This window comes from Oncorhynchus keta, chromosome 28 (assembly GCF_023373465.1).
Source record: "Oncorhynchus keta strain PuntledgeMale-10-30-2019 chromosome 28, Oket_V2, whole genome shotgun sequence".
Classification (NCBI taxonomy): Eukaryota; Metazoa; Chordata; class Actinopteri; order Salmoniformes; family Salmonidae; genus Oncorhynchus; species Oncorhynchus keta.
The window spans coordinates 10946675-10962767 of NC_068448.1; the positions used below are offsets into that span (position 1 = coordinate 10946675).

Here is a 16093-nt window from a genome sequence, read left to right on the forward strand (position 1 = left end):
CATACCACACACTCTCTCCATACACACACACACACACACACACACACACACACACACACACACACACACACACACACACACACACACACACACACACACACACACACACACACACACACACACACACACACACACACACTCACAGCTCCATACAGATCTCCATGCACAGGTTTACAGCAAGATGAAATCACATGGCACACACTCTCTCCATCTCACATGATGATTGCACATACCAAATCCATCTCACATATTCTCTTATTTAAATGGATGGTCTCCATATCACACACTTGTACACACACACGACGCACACACACACACACACACACACACACACACACACACACACACACACACACACACACACACACACACACACACACACACACACACACACACACACACACACACACACACACACACACACACACACACACAATTCAGAATATTTCCAGGTTTATGAAATTGAGGAAATGCCTGTATTCTCTTATTTAAATGGATGGTGTAGATACACTTTGTGGTCAGAATGTTTCCATTATATTGAGGCTATAGTACTGATGTGATACTGCCTGGCACTGGTTTCAATAACATCTCAGTCTCAGTAGGATCTACAGCCTATCTGTCATATCTGGGTTGACCGTGGTTGTGATTAGGTTGTGTTCTGTGCTGGCTGGCTCCAGTGCCCACCTCCTGTCCTGGGGGTCGATGCTGCTGAAGGTCACACTGTTGACTGGGTAGTGTCTCCTGAAGAACACCCTATAGATAGATAGACAGACAGACAGACCATTCAGTGTGACCATTGATATCCCAACCATCTCCACTAATCTACCACAATACATCCATGCAAACCTTTCTTCCAATTTTCTTTACTTATCGCTAATGAACATGGTTGATGGGCCTCAGAAATGTAGACCATATGAACTGGTCAGTGGTCATGTTACCTGCGCTGGCTGTCGGTCAGTGTGATGCCCTGTGAGGACACTTTGAAGTGGACCACTGTGGCCGCTGGCCGGGGATTCTGTGCCAGGGTGGCTCCGGTTGCTCTGGAGATGGCCTGGGGTCCGGTCAGTGACTCAGTCTCCACAGAGTTCAGGTAAAGCACATTACAGGCTGGAGAAGAGAGGGGGTGGGGCGGGACAGTTACCACTCAGACAAACAGGGATGTAACGATGGGGATCACTTTAGAGCACTGTGGTGATCATAGATGTCACACACAACATGGTCTCTCACCAACAACAGCAGGAATGCAGCCATTAGTGATTGAACATTATGATAACTGATTCATGGAACTCACCTGCACCCTGTTTGAGCAGGTCTGAAGCTGTGCTCATGTTACTAGCAGTCGACTGCAGCTCCTGCATTTCTCCAATGGGATCTACAACACAGAGATGTAAACAAGAGGGCATCATATACTTTGTCTCCATCAAGAGGGCATCATATACTCTGTCTCCATCAAGAGGGCATCATATACTCTGTCTCCATCAGGAGGGCATCATATACTTTGTCTCCATCAGGAGGGCATCATATACTTTGTCTCCATCAGGAGGGCATCATATACTCTGTCTCCATCAGGAGGGCATCATATACTTTGTCTCCATCAGGAGGGCATCATATACTCCGTCTCCATCAGGAAGGCATCATATACTCTGTCTCCATCAGGAGGGCATCATATACTCTGTCTCCATCAGGAGGGCATCATATACTCTGTCTCCATCAGGAGGGCATCATATACTCTGTCTCCATCAGGAGGGCATCATATACTCTGTCTCCATCAGGAGGGCATCATATACTCTGTCTCCATCAGGAGGGCATCATATACTCCGTCTCCATCAAGAGGGCATCATATACTTTGTCTCCATCAGGAGGGCATCATATACTCCGTCTCCATCAGGAGGGCATCATATACTCTGTCTCCATCAGGAGGGCATCATATACTCTGTCTCCATCAGGAGGGCATCATATACTTTGTCTCCATCAGGAGGGCATCATATACTCTGTCTCCATCAGGAGGGCATCATATACTCTGTGTCCATCAGGAGGGCATCATATACTCTGTCTCCATCAGGAGGGCATCATATACTCTGTCTCCATCAGGAGGGCATCATATATTCTGTCTCCAGCATGGCTGGAAATGTTCCCACCAGGTCAGAAGTCAGTAATTATTTGCATTTTCAGCACAAATTGTCTCGTGATTTGATTGTGAGAGGGTACTTAGCATCAATGGTTATAAAACTGCTTATTGTACTTAGGTGTGGTCTGGTTCTTTAGTAGGCTAAGTCATTACAGTCCATAATGGGTTGTTGGGATGTTGAGTGTCAGTAGGCCAACTCATTACAGTCCATAATGGGTTGTTGGGATGTTGAGTGTCAGTAGGCCAACTCATTACAGCCCATAATGGGTTGTTGGGATGTTGAGTGTCAGTAGGCCAACTCATTACAGTCCATAATGGGTTGTTGGGATGTTGAGTGTCAGTAGGCCAACTCATTACAGTCTATCATGGGTTGTTGGGATGTTGAGTGTCAGTAGGCCAACTCATTACAGCCCATAATGGGTTGTTGGGATGTTGAGTGTCAGTAGGCCAACTCATTACCAACTCATTACAGCCTATAATGGGTTGTTGGGATGTTGCTGCTGACCTTTCTCTGGGATCCGTAGGGAACAGGGAAGAGAGATGGGAGTGATGGAGTGCTGGTATACTAACGCAGACAAACTCCCTGTGGAACACGCACGTACACACACACACACACACACACACACACACACACACACACACACACACACACACACACACACACACACACACACACACACACACACACACACACACACACACACACACACACACACACACACACACACACACACATTAGAGTAAATTCTCCATTGGGCAGAACAACTATAGAACATATCACTTGAAATGACTGAAAACGAACAATGTAGCCCAAAACGGAGAGCATCCTATTCATTATGAACAGCTCACCAAAGTGGGGCTCATTCTGACACCCTTTGATCTTCACTCCACGGGGGCCCGTCTCAATCAGGAAGTGTCGCACCAGCTGCTCTAATGGATCGACCACTGTGTGTGTGTGTTACAGGGAGAACATTACTAGCTTGCAGAAATTGAAGTGCTTTGTGTTTAAGAAATCTAGGTGGTTGAGACGTAGGCAAGGGGCAGTCGTTGAGTTATACCTCTGCTGCTGGGGTTGTTGAGGTTAGCAGGCGGGGTGGCCACTTTCAGCGCCAGGCCATAGGCTCCCTGGAAGGAGTTGCTGTCCCGGATAAGAAAGGCCCCTGGTTCTCTCTCCTTCAGCGCAGCAATGGCTTCAGGAATAGAGAAAATAGACATGAAAAATGTTCATGCATATTGCATAAAAGTCTGCTTCCTTTATGAAAAGTAAAACAGTAACTGAAGTTACCTTGGTCCCTGGAGATGCCAGGCTTGTACCAGAAGCGTGAGTTGTCCTGGACAAACGTAACACTGACTCTGCCTGCCATCTCACTCTCCAGAGATAGCACTCCCTCCTCTTGGCCTGCAGGGGGCGCCATCTCCCCCACCGTTGGAGAGAAGGTGACATGGTGCTGTGAGGGGGTTGGCCTCAGGGTCCTCACCCCGCAATTAGGCGACCCTGGCGGGGCAGACTGACCCCGTTTCTCTGGGTGTGGGCACTGGGGGATGGTGACAGCAGTGTAGCTCAAGTATGGCACATGTGGGACTGATGGGGGATAGCAGCCGGTGGCAGAGATGGGGAATGTGGGGGTGGTGTGTACCTCAGGGGCTGGAGAGTGCCCACTGGTGCTGCCCTCCATGCCAGGGTAGTGCTGCAGTGGTCCTGGGGGCTCAGTGACCAGCATCAACCTCCGGCCCAGGGTGGCGAAGCCAGGCACAGGAGGCTCTGAGGAGGGGAACCCCTCCAGACTGCTGATGGGAGGCTGGGGGGAGGAAGGGGCCGAGGTGAGGGTGGAGCTGGATTTAGGGACCTCTGTGGTCAGTTTCCTGAGTGGACATGCTCCAGGTACAGGGTTGGGGGACTGGAACTGGGGCTGGGCAACAGGAGGCAGTACAGCAGTCTCTGTAGGATGGGTGGTCTTTGGACCAGTTAGGCTAGCTTTCTCAGTGGGTGTCTGAGTGGGTGTAGCAGGGTGGCAGTGGTTGCTGGGCTGGCTGTTTGTAGTTGAGGGTGAAGATGTAGCAATGTAGTTCTGGGGCTGGTGGGGTGAAGGTGTAGTACTGTGGTTTTGGGGCTCTTGGGGTGAAGGTGTAGTACTGTGGTTCTGGGGCTGGTGGGGTGAAGGTGTAGTACTGTGGTTCTGGGGCTGGTGGGGTGAAGATGTAGTACTGTGGTTTTGGGGCTCTTGGGGTGAAGGTGTAGTACTGTGGTTCTGGGGCTGGTGGGGTGAAGGTGTAGCACTGTGGTTCTGGGGCTGGTGGGGTGAAGATGTAGCACTGTGGTTCTGGGGCTGGTGGGGTGAAGATGTAGCACTGTGGTTCTGGGGCTGGTGGGGTGAAGATGTAGCACTGTGGTTCTGGGGCTGGTGGGGTGAAGATGTAGCACTGTGGTTCTGGGGCTGGTGGGGTGAAGATGTAGCACTGTGGTTCTGGGGCTGGTGGGGTGAAGGTGTAGCACTGTGGTTCTGGGGCTGGTGGGGTGAAGATGTAGCACTGTGGTTCTGGGACTGGTGGGGTGAAGGTGTAGCACTGTGGTTCTGGGGCTGGTGGGGTGAAGATGTAGCACTGTGGTTCTGGGGCTGGTGGGGTGAAGATGTAGCACTGTGGTTCTGGGGCTGGTGGGGTGAAGGTGTAGCACTGTGGTTCTGGGGCTGGTGGGGTGAAGTTGTAGCACTGTGGTTCTGGGGCTGGTGGGGTGAAGATGTAGCACTGTGGTTCTGGGGCTGGTGGGGTGAATATGTAGCACTGTGGTTCTGGGGCTGTTGGGGTGAAGGTGTAGCACTGTGGTTCTGGGGCTGGTGGGGTGAAGGTGTAGCACTGTGGTTCTGGGACTGGTGGGGTGAAGGTGTAGCACTGTGGTTCTCGGACTGGTGGGGTGAAGGTGTAGTACTGTGGTTCTGGGGCTGGTGGGGTGAAGGTGTAGCACTGTGGTTCTGGGGCTGGTGGGGTGAAGATGTAGCACTGTGGTTCTGGGGCTGGTGGGGTGAAGATGTAGCACTGTGGTTCTGGGGCTGGTGGGGTGAATATGTAGCACTGTGGTTCTGGGGCTGGTGGGGTGAATGTGTAGCACTGTGGTTCTGGGGCTGGTAGGGTGAAGATGTAGCGCTGTGGTTCTGGGGCTGGTAGGGTGAAGATGTAGCGCTGTGGTTCTGGGGCTGGTAGGGTGAGGGTGGTTGTGTTGCTGTCAGTGTGGTCCAGCGGCTGTTGGGTTGGGTGGGGGAAGGTGTGGGTGTCACGGATGTAGACTGTAAAGGGTCAGGGATGTGTTGCTGGTTGACCTGCGACCCCTGAGCAGCAGCACTGCTGGGCCTATCCTGAGACTGGACAGACTCACAGTCACTGTTGACTATGTCAGTCGATCCAACTAGTGAGTGCACACCTAGACTGAGGCTGAAACAAACAGAAAGTCATATTAAAGAGGTATGCAATATATTCTTACATGTAATGTTGGAATGTTTCATTTCTGATACGTGCCTTTTGCACATGTTAAAAAGAAGACAACAGAATAGGCACCTTTCTTGTGTGCACAGAGGGCTGCTGGTGAGAACAGGGGTGGGCGGCCTAGAGAGGTCAGAGGGCGTGGAACACGGGACATCTCTTGAAGGATGCATCCTCTTGAAGGAACCCTGGGAGATGTGGTCCCGCCAACTCACGTTCTCACTCATCCCCCTTCCATCTTATGGAAGACAGAGAACAGAGACAATGACTTTATGTGACAGAACTGTCAGTTGAATAATGATTTCCTACATTAGTTGAAATGTACAGTGCCTTGCGAAAGTATTCTGCCCCCTTGAACTTTGCAACCTTTTGCCACATTTCAGTCTTCAAACATAAAGATATAAAACTGTATTTTTTTGTGAAGAATCAACAACAAGTGGGACACAATCATGAAGTGGAACGACATTTATTGGATATTTCAAACTTTTTTAACAAATCAAAAACTGAAAACTTGGGCGTGCAAAATTATTCAGCCCCCTTATTTAAATCCTTTGTAGCGCCACCTTTTTCTGCGATTACAGCTGTAAGTCCCTTGGGGTATGTCTCTATCAGTTTTGCACATCGAGAGACTGAAATTTTTTCCCATTCCTCCTTGCAAAACAGCTCGAGCTCAGTGAGGTTGGATGGAGAGCATTTGTGAACAGCAGTTTTCAGTTCTTTCCACAGATTCTCGATTGGATTCAGGTCTGGACTTTGACTTGGCCATTCTAACACCTGGATATGTTTATTTTTGAACCATTCCATTGTAGATTTTGCTTTATGTTTTGGATCATTGTCTTGTTGGAAGACAAATCTCCGTCCCAGTCTCAGGTCTTTTGCAGACTCCATCAGGTTTTCTTCCAGAATGGTCCTGTATTTGGCTCCATCCATCTTCCCATCAATTTTAACCATCTTCCCTGTCCCTGCTGAAGACAAGCAGGCCCAAACCATGATGCTGTCACCACCATGTTTGACAGTGGGGATGTTGTGTTCAGGGTGATGAGCTGTGTTGCTTTTACGCCAAACATAACGTTTTGCATTGTTGCCAAAAAGTTCAATCTTGGTTTCATCTGACCAGAGCACCTTCTTCCACATGTTTGGTGTGTCTCCCAGGTGGCTTGTGGCAAACTTTAAACAACACTTTTTATGGATATCTTTAAGAAATGGCTTTCTTCTTGCCACTCTTCCAGAAAGGCCAGATTTGTGCAATATACGACTGATTGTTGTCCTATGGACAGAGTCTCCCACCTCAGCTGTAGATCTCTGCAGTCCATCCAGAGTGATCATGGGCCTCTTGGCTGCATCTCTGATCAGTCTTCTCCTTGTATGAGCTGAAAGTTTAGAAGGACGGACAGTTCTTGGTAGATTTGCAGTGGTCTGATACTCCTTCCATTTCAATATTATCGCTTGCACAGTGCTCCTTGGGATGTTTAAAGCTTGGGATATCTTTTTGTATCCAAATCCGGCTTTAAACTTCTTCACAACAGTATCTCGGACCTGCCTGGTGTGTTCCTTGTTCTTCATGATGCTCTCTGCGCTTTTAACGGACCTCTGAGACTATCACAGTGCAGGTGCATTTATACGGAGACTTGATTACACACAGGTGGATTGTATTTATCGTCATTTAGGTCAACATTGGATCATTCAGAGATCCTCACTGAACTTCTGGAGAGAGTTTGCTGCGCTGAAAGTAAAGGGGCTGAATAATTTTGCACGCCCAATTTTTCAGTATTTGATTTGTTAAAAAAGTTTGAAATATCCAATAAATGTCATTCCACTTCATGATTGTGTCCCACTTGTTGTTGATTCTTCACAAAAAATACAGTTTTATATCTTTATGTTTGAAGCCTGAAATGTGGCAAAAGGTCGCAAAGTTCAAGGGGGCCGAATACTTTCGCAAGGCACTGTATTTCCTGAAATCATCTTATACAAGCCCCCAGTGGGGGTTGTCTCACCTGTCTGGCTCTCAGATGGGTACTGCTGAGTGTGGGCTTCGGGGTGGTGGTCTGCTGGCCCTCTGGTGTGGCTGCAGGGGCCTGACAGGGTGGAGGGAGGGGGCAGAGGGGAGGTGGACTCAGACTGGTAACCTGAGGCATAACCCCTGCTCTCAGAGGGGGAGGGCTGGTAGTGGGAGCAGAGGCAGACCTGGTGCGGGGTCTGGTAGCCACTGCTGCTGCTGCTGCTGTACTTCAGGTGGGCGTGGCCGTGGGAGCGAGACGCCTCTGGGTACGCAGGGTGGCCGGACGGCAGAGGGTCAAAGGAGAAGGCAGGTAGCTCGTGGTCCTGAAGCCTGTAGGCCCTCCGGTGCCAATAGTCGGACTTTCTCTCCCTCTCCCATTGGAGCTCTGCCTCCCTGTCTCTCTCCCAGTGCAGTGACATCTCCCTGCCTCTTCTCAGTCCCCCTGCCTCCCTCTCCCAGTGCATCTCTGCCCCTCTAGGCAGCTCAGACTCCCTTACTCTCCTTAGCCCTGCTTCCCGATGCTGCAGTTCTGCCTCTCTGTCCCAGTGGAAGCTCTCTCCTCGCTCCAGCCGCAAGCCGTGGAAGGCTGAATCCTCCCTCCTGATGAGGCAGTCCCGGCAGGGGCAGCCAGGGGGCGGCATGCCATCCAGCAGCAGCATATCTTGGTAGGACCCGGAGGACTTGGGGTGGTGAGGGTGATGGTGTGTGTGTGAGGGAGGGTGGTGGTACGGACCATAGTCATCACTTCTACAGAGCAGGCGCCCGGGATGAAGGATGTGGGGGTGAGAGGTCAGGTCTTGGGATGGATAGGGGCACAGAGAGGGGTGACGAGAGGGTCCCTCACGGTGCAGGTAGTGTGGAGGGCCCTGTTGGCGGTTCCATACCAGGTCAGGGGGAGGCAGGGCCTGATGGGGTTGAGGGTGTGGGCTGTAGTGCTGACACAGGTCCATGTGTGAGGGGACGGTGGCAGGGTTAGTCAAGGGCGGTGACCCAGGGTGGCCGTTGGTGCCCGGAGCTCTGTCCCGGCAGTAGCCACTGGACATGAGGTGGAGTCGGTCACAGCCGGGCTCGGCACAGCGCTGGGAATGGTAGCCCACCCGGCAAGAACAGGAGCGGTCGAGCCTCAGGGTGCCTGTATGCTCAGACGACAAGTCCCCATCGTCCAGGATGGCAGTCTCCCTCTCTCTGTCCAGGCCGTCCCCCTCCCCCTCGATGCCCCCCAGCAGTCGGTCCAGGTCCTCTCTCTCCTGCCGGGTGGGTGGCGGGAGCCCTCTGGACTCCTCTGGATGCTCTGGGAGGGCAGACGAGTGGCCGGAGTGAGTGAGAGAGTCAGAGCTGGGAGAGAGCAGCTGGCTCTGACTGGGCCTCTCCTCGCTGGTGCCTGCTGGACTGCCATTGGTAGAGGTCAGGGAGCCAGAGCCTGGGGCTGAGAGACGCTTCTTTATCTGGGCGTACAGACTTCCGTCCACTGGACCCCTGGTGTGGGCTATGTCTGAGAGGGGGAGAGAGAGCAGAGATTTAACATAGCTTCAGAGTACAGTATCATCAGCACAGTATTAACTACGGGCTGAATGTATCATTGAGAGTGTCTCCCTGGTTCTCTGTACTGCTCTGTACTGTACCATCGAGGCTGTCTTGATAGCGCTGGTTGAAGTTCTCATAGGAGTCCCAGCGCACCACTGGATCAGCTGTGTTGTAGTCCACTGTGACAGCAGGGTCATTTCTCTGGTACTCACGCCCTGAGGAGAGAGTTCATGTTATTAGACACGTGATCAAACACATGTTCCCTGGCACTGTTACACTGTAAATGCATAGTTCAAACCAACCTTTCATTTTCTCTGGTCCCGAGGAGAAGACAAACTCCACCGTGGCATCCGAGGGAAATCGTTCATCTGAGAAAATACATTTTACAGTTTTCCTTTAAATTCTGTCAGTACTTATCCGATTGGGATCATTACTGCCACATAATCCCCTGGTGCTTTTTCAATACAGAGCACAACTTTTCAGCTGGGAGTAATTTAACATTTCACAGAACGTAATCACATTAGCAGAATTAGGAAACGATTGTGTTCAATATACAATGAAGCAATGGACCACCACACATACTGTGTTGTTGAGGGATTGATTCATTTTGACACATCTGCTACATACAGGCATTTCTACTGAGCACTTCCCTTAACCACCATGTTGAATAGACAAGCTTTATTGTTCCACACTGACCTAACAAAACAGATACCTCAGGCCCTGAACAGAGAGACCCCACATCAGAACCCCACTAGTTCCTACCAGTACAGGCCTCATCCAACTCCCCCTTGCCAAACCATAGCTGGGCCCCGTGGATGGTGCAGGTGTGGAACTGCAGTCTGAACACTGTGTCCCTCTCTGCACCCTGTGCCCGTCTGTGGTAACACTTCACCTGCAGGGAGAGACAGAGAGGTAGAGAGGGAACAGAGCAACAGAAGGAGAGAAGAATCATACCTAATGGACTGCCAGTGGCAAGGCGGTGACTAGTCTAATGGCCAGACAGATGGTCTCACTCACCATGATGTCTCCCTTCAGCAGCAGTGCAGGTTCAATGGTCACACACAGTCTTCTGCCCACAGAACCCTTCAAGTCACTGTGGACAGACAACACACAACATATGAATACAAATAGACACACACAAGGACAAGTGGGCCTAAAGACACATCCTGTCCGAGTTACAGATCTGTCTTTTCTGTCAGTGGTGTTGGTTGATAATACTGTAGGACATGAAGTGATGCAGACTCACTATATCCCTGATGTATAGACCAGCTGCATGGACTGGTAGATCTTCAGGAAGGGGAAGTAACCTGGGCAACGATAAAGAGAGGCGGTGTTCATTGTTACATAGTGGAATGTGCTGACTGTCTCTGTCTCTATCCGTCAAACAATTCAAGATAAACAGCCCAGTGTGTAGGTGGAGGGTGAATTTGACCATCTGAAAACACTGCTATCATTCACAGGGCCATATCTCAGAGCCTTCTGTACAGACAGGCCTTCACAGACACACACACACACCTGGCACATTCACGCACTAGCACGCACACACACACACACCACGGTCTCTACTGTAAAGACAGACTGAGACAGACTCAGCACCCGAGTGTAGTGGTCTAATGTGAGGATGGGAGGAGCCAACTGTCAGTCAGGGAAAACAAGTGTGTTGTGCCCCTCGCACGGCCTCACCTCCTTTGCCCTGGAAGTTAGGAAGCGTGGGGATGAGGACCTGGTGAAGGAGTAGCAGACTGCTGTTCATCTTGATCGCCCCAGAGAGGAGCCCCCCAAAGTAGTAGATATACCTGAGAGAGAGAGAGAGAGAGAGAGAGGGAAGAGGGAGAGAGAGGGATGGAGGGAGGGCTGTGTGATTTGTAAGCATACATCACAAAAGACAACATCAAATCAAATAAAACGACACTGAATGTAGGTGAAAAGGATGCATGAAGTAATATATACACTGAGTATACCAAACAGGAACACCTCCCCTTTTGCCCTCAGAACAGCCTCAATTCGGTTAGGCATGGACTCTACAAGGTGTCAAAAGCGTTCCACAGGGATGTTGGCTCATGTTGACTTCCAATGCTGCAACAGTTGTGTGAAGTTGGCTGGATGTCCTTTGGGTGGTGGACCATCTTGATTCACACAGGAAACTGTTGAGCATGAAATATCCAGCAGCGTTGCAGTTGTTGACATAAACCGCTATGCCTGGCACCTACCTCCATACCCCGTTCAAAGGCACTTAAATGTTTTGTCTTGCCCATTCACCCTCTGAATGGGACAAATACACAGTCTGCATCTTAACCTGTCTCCTCCCCTTCATTTACACTGATTGAAGTGGATTTAACAAGTCACATCAATAAGGGATCACAGCTTTCAGGTGGATTCACCTGGTCCGTCTATGTCATGGAAAGAGCACGTTGTTCTTAATGTTTAGTACACTCAGTGTTTACCTGAGAGAAAGGGATGGGAAGGAAGAGGGAAGAGCGAGAGAGACATACAGACATTTACAGCACTTGTTGGTTAGTGATATAGACAACATGGACAACAAGATGGTGCTTACCTGTTTTGGGACGGTTGGAGGGAGGAAGATACCTTATCCTCGCAGAACTTCCTCATGGCCAGGGTGCTGAGGGCCTGGTCTGCCCTGCTCAAACACACAAAAAACACAGAATTAAAGCGACACAACAAGAATACACACTTTATGTAGAGAATTATACAACATTTACACAACTTTCCCATAATGGACAAGACCAGGCTCTCTAAGAGCCAGAAGTACATGAATGCAGCTGGCTTGAGCCAAAGAACCAGCCAGTTTCCACTACTACAGTCCTAAACCATGCTCAGTGTGGAAACTGTGGCTTTGGATGCGGGACAGGACACTCACCCTGCAGAGATCTTGCTGTAGTGCATGTAGGCTGCAATAATCACTCCTGTTTTGCCCTTGTTGCCCTGAAGGAGAAAGATCAGTGCCAAAAGAACATGAAGTCCCATCGGTTTTTAGCCCCGGGTTTGAGGAATAAACTGATTATTATTGTTTTAAAGACACGAATGTCACTACCCCTACAAGATCTCATAGCAATTTCAACATTTCACAGTGAAAAGATACAAAGATGACTTATTGCACTGATCAAAGAGCCTCTGTGAGTGAAATACTTGAGTCATCTATGTGAAGCCAGCAGACCCTAAAAGCCCCTAAAACAACAAAACTACCCTTTAAAACCTAGTCAGAAACAGGCCTGAACCCTGACCTTGCAGTGCAGGACCACCACATGCTGGGGGTCGGAGGTCAGCCACGTCTCCATGGCCTTACACATGGCACAGATCTTGTCCAGGGGAGGGGCATGGAAGTCAGGCCAGCCGAAGTCAAGGACCTGGACCACATGGGAAAATAGTGAGGAAAAGTACATTACTATATTTAGCCTTAGAAACTGATACAGTATTGATACAGAAAATAAAAAATGATACCTTTGGATTCATGCGGGTGATGTCATGGTGTCGTTCAGAGAGGTTGAAGAGCTGAAAGTAAAATGGATATTCAAATGAATGATGTGTGTTCAACCAGCCCAGCAAGCAGAGGCGTCATGCCCATAGGGGGCACAGGGGCACATGCCCCCTCAGATTTGTCTTTTAATTCAAAATAATAAATAAAATAATTATATTTTTTGGTTTATTTTGTTGTTGTTGTTTCTCTGTAATACTACTAGCCACCTAGCCATTTTATTAGGTTGTCTTTAGCTAACCCAGCTAGGATACGAATCTCCCAAACTCATCTCCCAATTAGCTACCAAGAATCCATTTCAGGCTATCAATCAAGTTAGAGTAGCTAGCTCGTCTAACTATCTTAGCTGGCATGTCTGCTGGCAAGGTTGGTAGACTTCTTTAGAAAAGCAAGCAATTACTAAATGTACTGAATAAGACTAACATTCCTTTCAACCTTTTATCCAGATTTTAGCAGGGATGCAGAGAAGCATATTTAGTTTCTTTAAAAAAATAACCAAGAGGATACAGACAGCTCAAGAGAGATGCAGAGCCTAGCCCCCTGCCGGACCCCCCCCATATGAAAGCCTCACTGAGTGTATAATATATGACTACTTTCCAATATCCATACCACTTAGAATGCATTCCTTCATATTAAGTGCTTGGCTGGCAGTGTGGATATTGGAAGCTAGCCCATGTCTACATCAGCGGCAGGAAGTACTGTACTCACCAGGAACTTGTCCTGGTGCTTGGACCTGAGCATGGCAGTCACCTCCTTGAGGTTGAGACGGTAGCGCTGCTCGTCCAGCAGAGGGGGGAAGAACACGGAGATGATCCTCTCAGTGATGTAGGTCAGGTCAAAGTCATAATGACGCTCCATGACTCTCTCCATCACACGGTCCACACTGATACTCCTAATCAGGGAGATTGCTGGGATTTATGCTGTGGTCTATAGATTTATGTTCTGTTACTGCTTTGAGCTCTAAAACAACCCTGAAAACGTACATTTTCAGTCTCCCTTATATTAATTAACCCAGCGTTCACCAAACTAGTGGTCGCGACTGATTTGAAGAATGGGGTCAAGAGAGAAACTCTGAAAAATATGTAATGCACCACAGAAAGACCTGGAGGTAGTGCAGTTGGAGAATGAGATGAGGTGGAGAATGAGACGAGGTGGAGAATGAGATGAGGTGGAGAATGAGATGAGGTGGAGAATGGCAGGAGGTGGAGAATGAGATGAGGTGGAGAATGAGATGAGGTGCTTCTACACCTGCATTGCTTGCTGTTTGGGGTTTTAGGCTGGGTTTCTGTACAGCACTTTGAGATATCAGCTGATGTACGAAGGGCTATATAAATGCATTTGATTTGACGTGGAGAATGAGATGAAGTAGAGATTGAGATGAGGTGGAGAATGGCCGGAGGTGGAGAATGAGATGAGGTAGAGAATGAGATGAGGTGGAGAATTGCAGGAGGTGGAGAATGAGATGTGGAGAATGAAATGAGGTGGAGAATGGCAGGAGGTGGAGAATGAGATAAGGTGGAGAATGACAGGAGGTGGAGAATGAGTTGAGGTGGAGAATGGCAGGAGGTGGAGAATAAGATGTGGAGAATGAAATGAGGTGGAGAATGGCAGGAGGTGGAGAATGGGATAAGGTGGAGAATGACAGGAGGTGGAGAATGGCAGGAGGTGGAGAATGATATGAGGTGGAGAATGTCAGGCGGTGGAGAATGAGATGTGGAGAATGAAATGAGGTGGAGAATGGCAGGAGGTGGAGAATGAGATAAGGTGGAGAATGACAGGAGGTGGAGAATGAGTTGAGGTGGAGAATGGCAGGAGGTGGAGAATGATATGAGGTGGAGAATGACAGGAGGTGGAGAATGAGATGAGGTGGAAAATGAGAGGATGTGGAGAATGAGAGGGATAAAAGGAGGAGTGAGAACATAGAAACAGAGAGAGAGAGAGAGCGAGAGAGAGAGCAAGAGAGAGAGCGAGAGAGAGAGAGAGAGAGAGACAGAGAGAGAGAGACAGAGAGAGAGAGAGTGAGAGACAGAGAGAGTGAGAGACAGAGAGAGAGAGAGAGACAGAGAGAGAGAGAGACAGAGAGAGAGAGAGAGAGAGAGAGAGAGAGAGAGAGAGAGAGAGAGAGAGAGAGAGAGAGAGAGAGAGAGAGAGAGAGAGAGAGAGAGAGAGAGAGAGAGAGAGAGAGAGAGACAGAGAGAGAGAGAGAGACAGAGACAGAGACAGAGAGAGAGAGAGAGACAGAGAGAGCGAGAGACAGAGAGAGAGAGAGAGAGAGAGAGAGAGAGAGAGAGAGAGAGAGAGAGAGAGAGAGAGAGAGAGAGAGAGAGAGAGAGAGAGAGAGAGAGAGAGAGAGAGAGAGAGAGAGAGAGACAGAGAGAGAGAGAGACACAGAGAGAGAGAGAGAGAGAGAGAGAGAGAGAGAGAGAGGGGAGAAGAGAAGACACATAAAGAGAATAAAGAGGAGTAGGAGTACATCCTCTTCCTCCTCAACATAATGCTAGAGTACATCCTCCTCCTGATCCTCCCCCTGCTCCTCCCTCCCCCTCCTCCTCTCCCCCCACCTCATCATAATGCTAGAGTACATCCTCCTCCTCATCCTCCCCCTGCTCCTCCCTCCTCATCCTCATCCACCTCCTCTTCCCCCTCCTCATCATAATGCTCCATTAAATCCTCCTCCTCATCCTCCGCCTCTTCCTCATCAATCCTCTTCGAGGAAATTATGCATTGAAATAGGGTATGATAGAGAGCTGAGTTACCTGGAGAGGGTGTTCCTCTGTTTGTTGTAAGTCAAAGACCTTGTGGAGCCCTGAAGACAGAGAGAAATTAAATTACCACCATTTCTGACACCGATAAGAGAAACAGTATCAGCATTAATTTGTGGAGGGGAAGAAAGAACACTCTTACCAGATGTTGGATGTGTCGGGATGGAGCAGTTCCTTTGCCCTGCTGTAGGCAACAAGGAGGGACATACGGTAATGCAACAAGGAGAGACATACGGTAATGCAACAAGGAGAGACATACGGTAATGCAACAAGGAGAGACATACGGTAATGCAACAAACAGGCATCTTTCCTGACGGCCCAACCTATACTACTTCCTGTTACAATCTACTTCTAGAAAACCCTCTCCTCATACAAGAACAAACCAAGCCCACTCTTCAAGCCAAGGAAAAGAGAAGCTTCTGCCATTTTCCAACAGCACTGCAGATTTAGGGATGGTCACAGCTGATTTATTTCAAACATAAATTGAAGGAATGAAGTGGACTATAAAAGAGTGAGAGAGAGCAAGAGAGTCAGAGAGAGAGATAGAGAGAGAGATAGAGAGAGAGAGAGAGAGAGAGAGAGAGAGAGAGAGAGAGAGAGAGAGAGAGAGACAGAGAGACAGAGAGAGAGAGAGAGCAAGAGAGTCAGAGAGAGATAGAGATAGATAGATAGAGAGAGAGAGAGAGAGAGAGCAAGAGAGACAGAGAGACAGA

At 49.2% G+C, this 16093-nt stretch overlaps 1 protein-coding gene across 1 annotated transcript in view; it reads right to left on the minus strand.

Moving 5' to 3' along the window:
* The window catches only part of LOC118360423 (tensin-2-like), a 79822-nt gene that overhangs the window by 5911 nt on the left and 57818 nt on the right, over positions 1-16093 (minus strand). Inside the window, exons 5-26 of the mRNA XM_052484178.1 lie at positions 15523-15564; positions 15375-15424; positions 13327-13510; positions 12585-12635; positions 12368-12490; positions 12004-12068; positions 11680-11763; positions 10809-10921; positions 10372-10432; positions 10143-10218; positions 9888-10017; positions 9428-9493; positions 9224-9340; positions 7597-9093; positions 5678-5840; positions 3414-5554; positions 3187-3318; positions 2978-3073; positions 2634-2711; positions 1292-1372; positions 939-1107; positions 685-753 (exon numbers count right to left, since the gene is read on the minus strand). Of these exons, the coding sequence (XP_052340138.1) occupies positions 685-753; positions 939-1107; positions 1292-1372; positions 2634-2711; positions 2978-3073; positions 3187-3318; positions 3414-5554; positions 5678-5840; positions 7597-9093; positions 9224-9340; positions 9428-9493; positions 9888-10017; positions 10143-10218; positions 10372-10432; positions 10809-10921; positions 11680-11763; positions 12004-12068; positions 12368-12490; positions 12585-12635; positions 13327-13510; positions 15375-15424; positions 15523-15564 (5588 nt within the window). The remainder of the gene's footprint in view (positions 1-684; positions 754-938; positions 1108-1291; positions 1373-2633; positions 2712-2977; positions 3074-3186; positions 3319-3413; positions 5555-5677; positions 5841-7596; positions 9094-9223; positions 9341-9427; positions 9494-9887; positions 10018-10142; positions 10219-10371; positions 10433-10808; positions 10922-11679; positions 11764-12003; positions 12069-12367; positions 12491-12584; positions 12636-13326; positions 13511-15374; positions 15425-15522; positions 15565-16093) is intronic.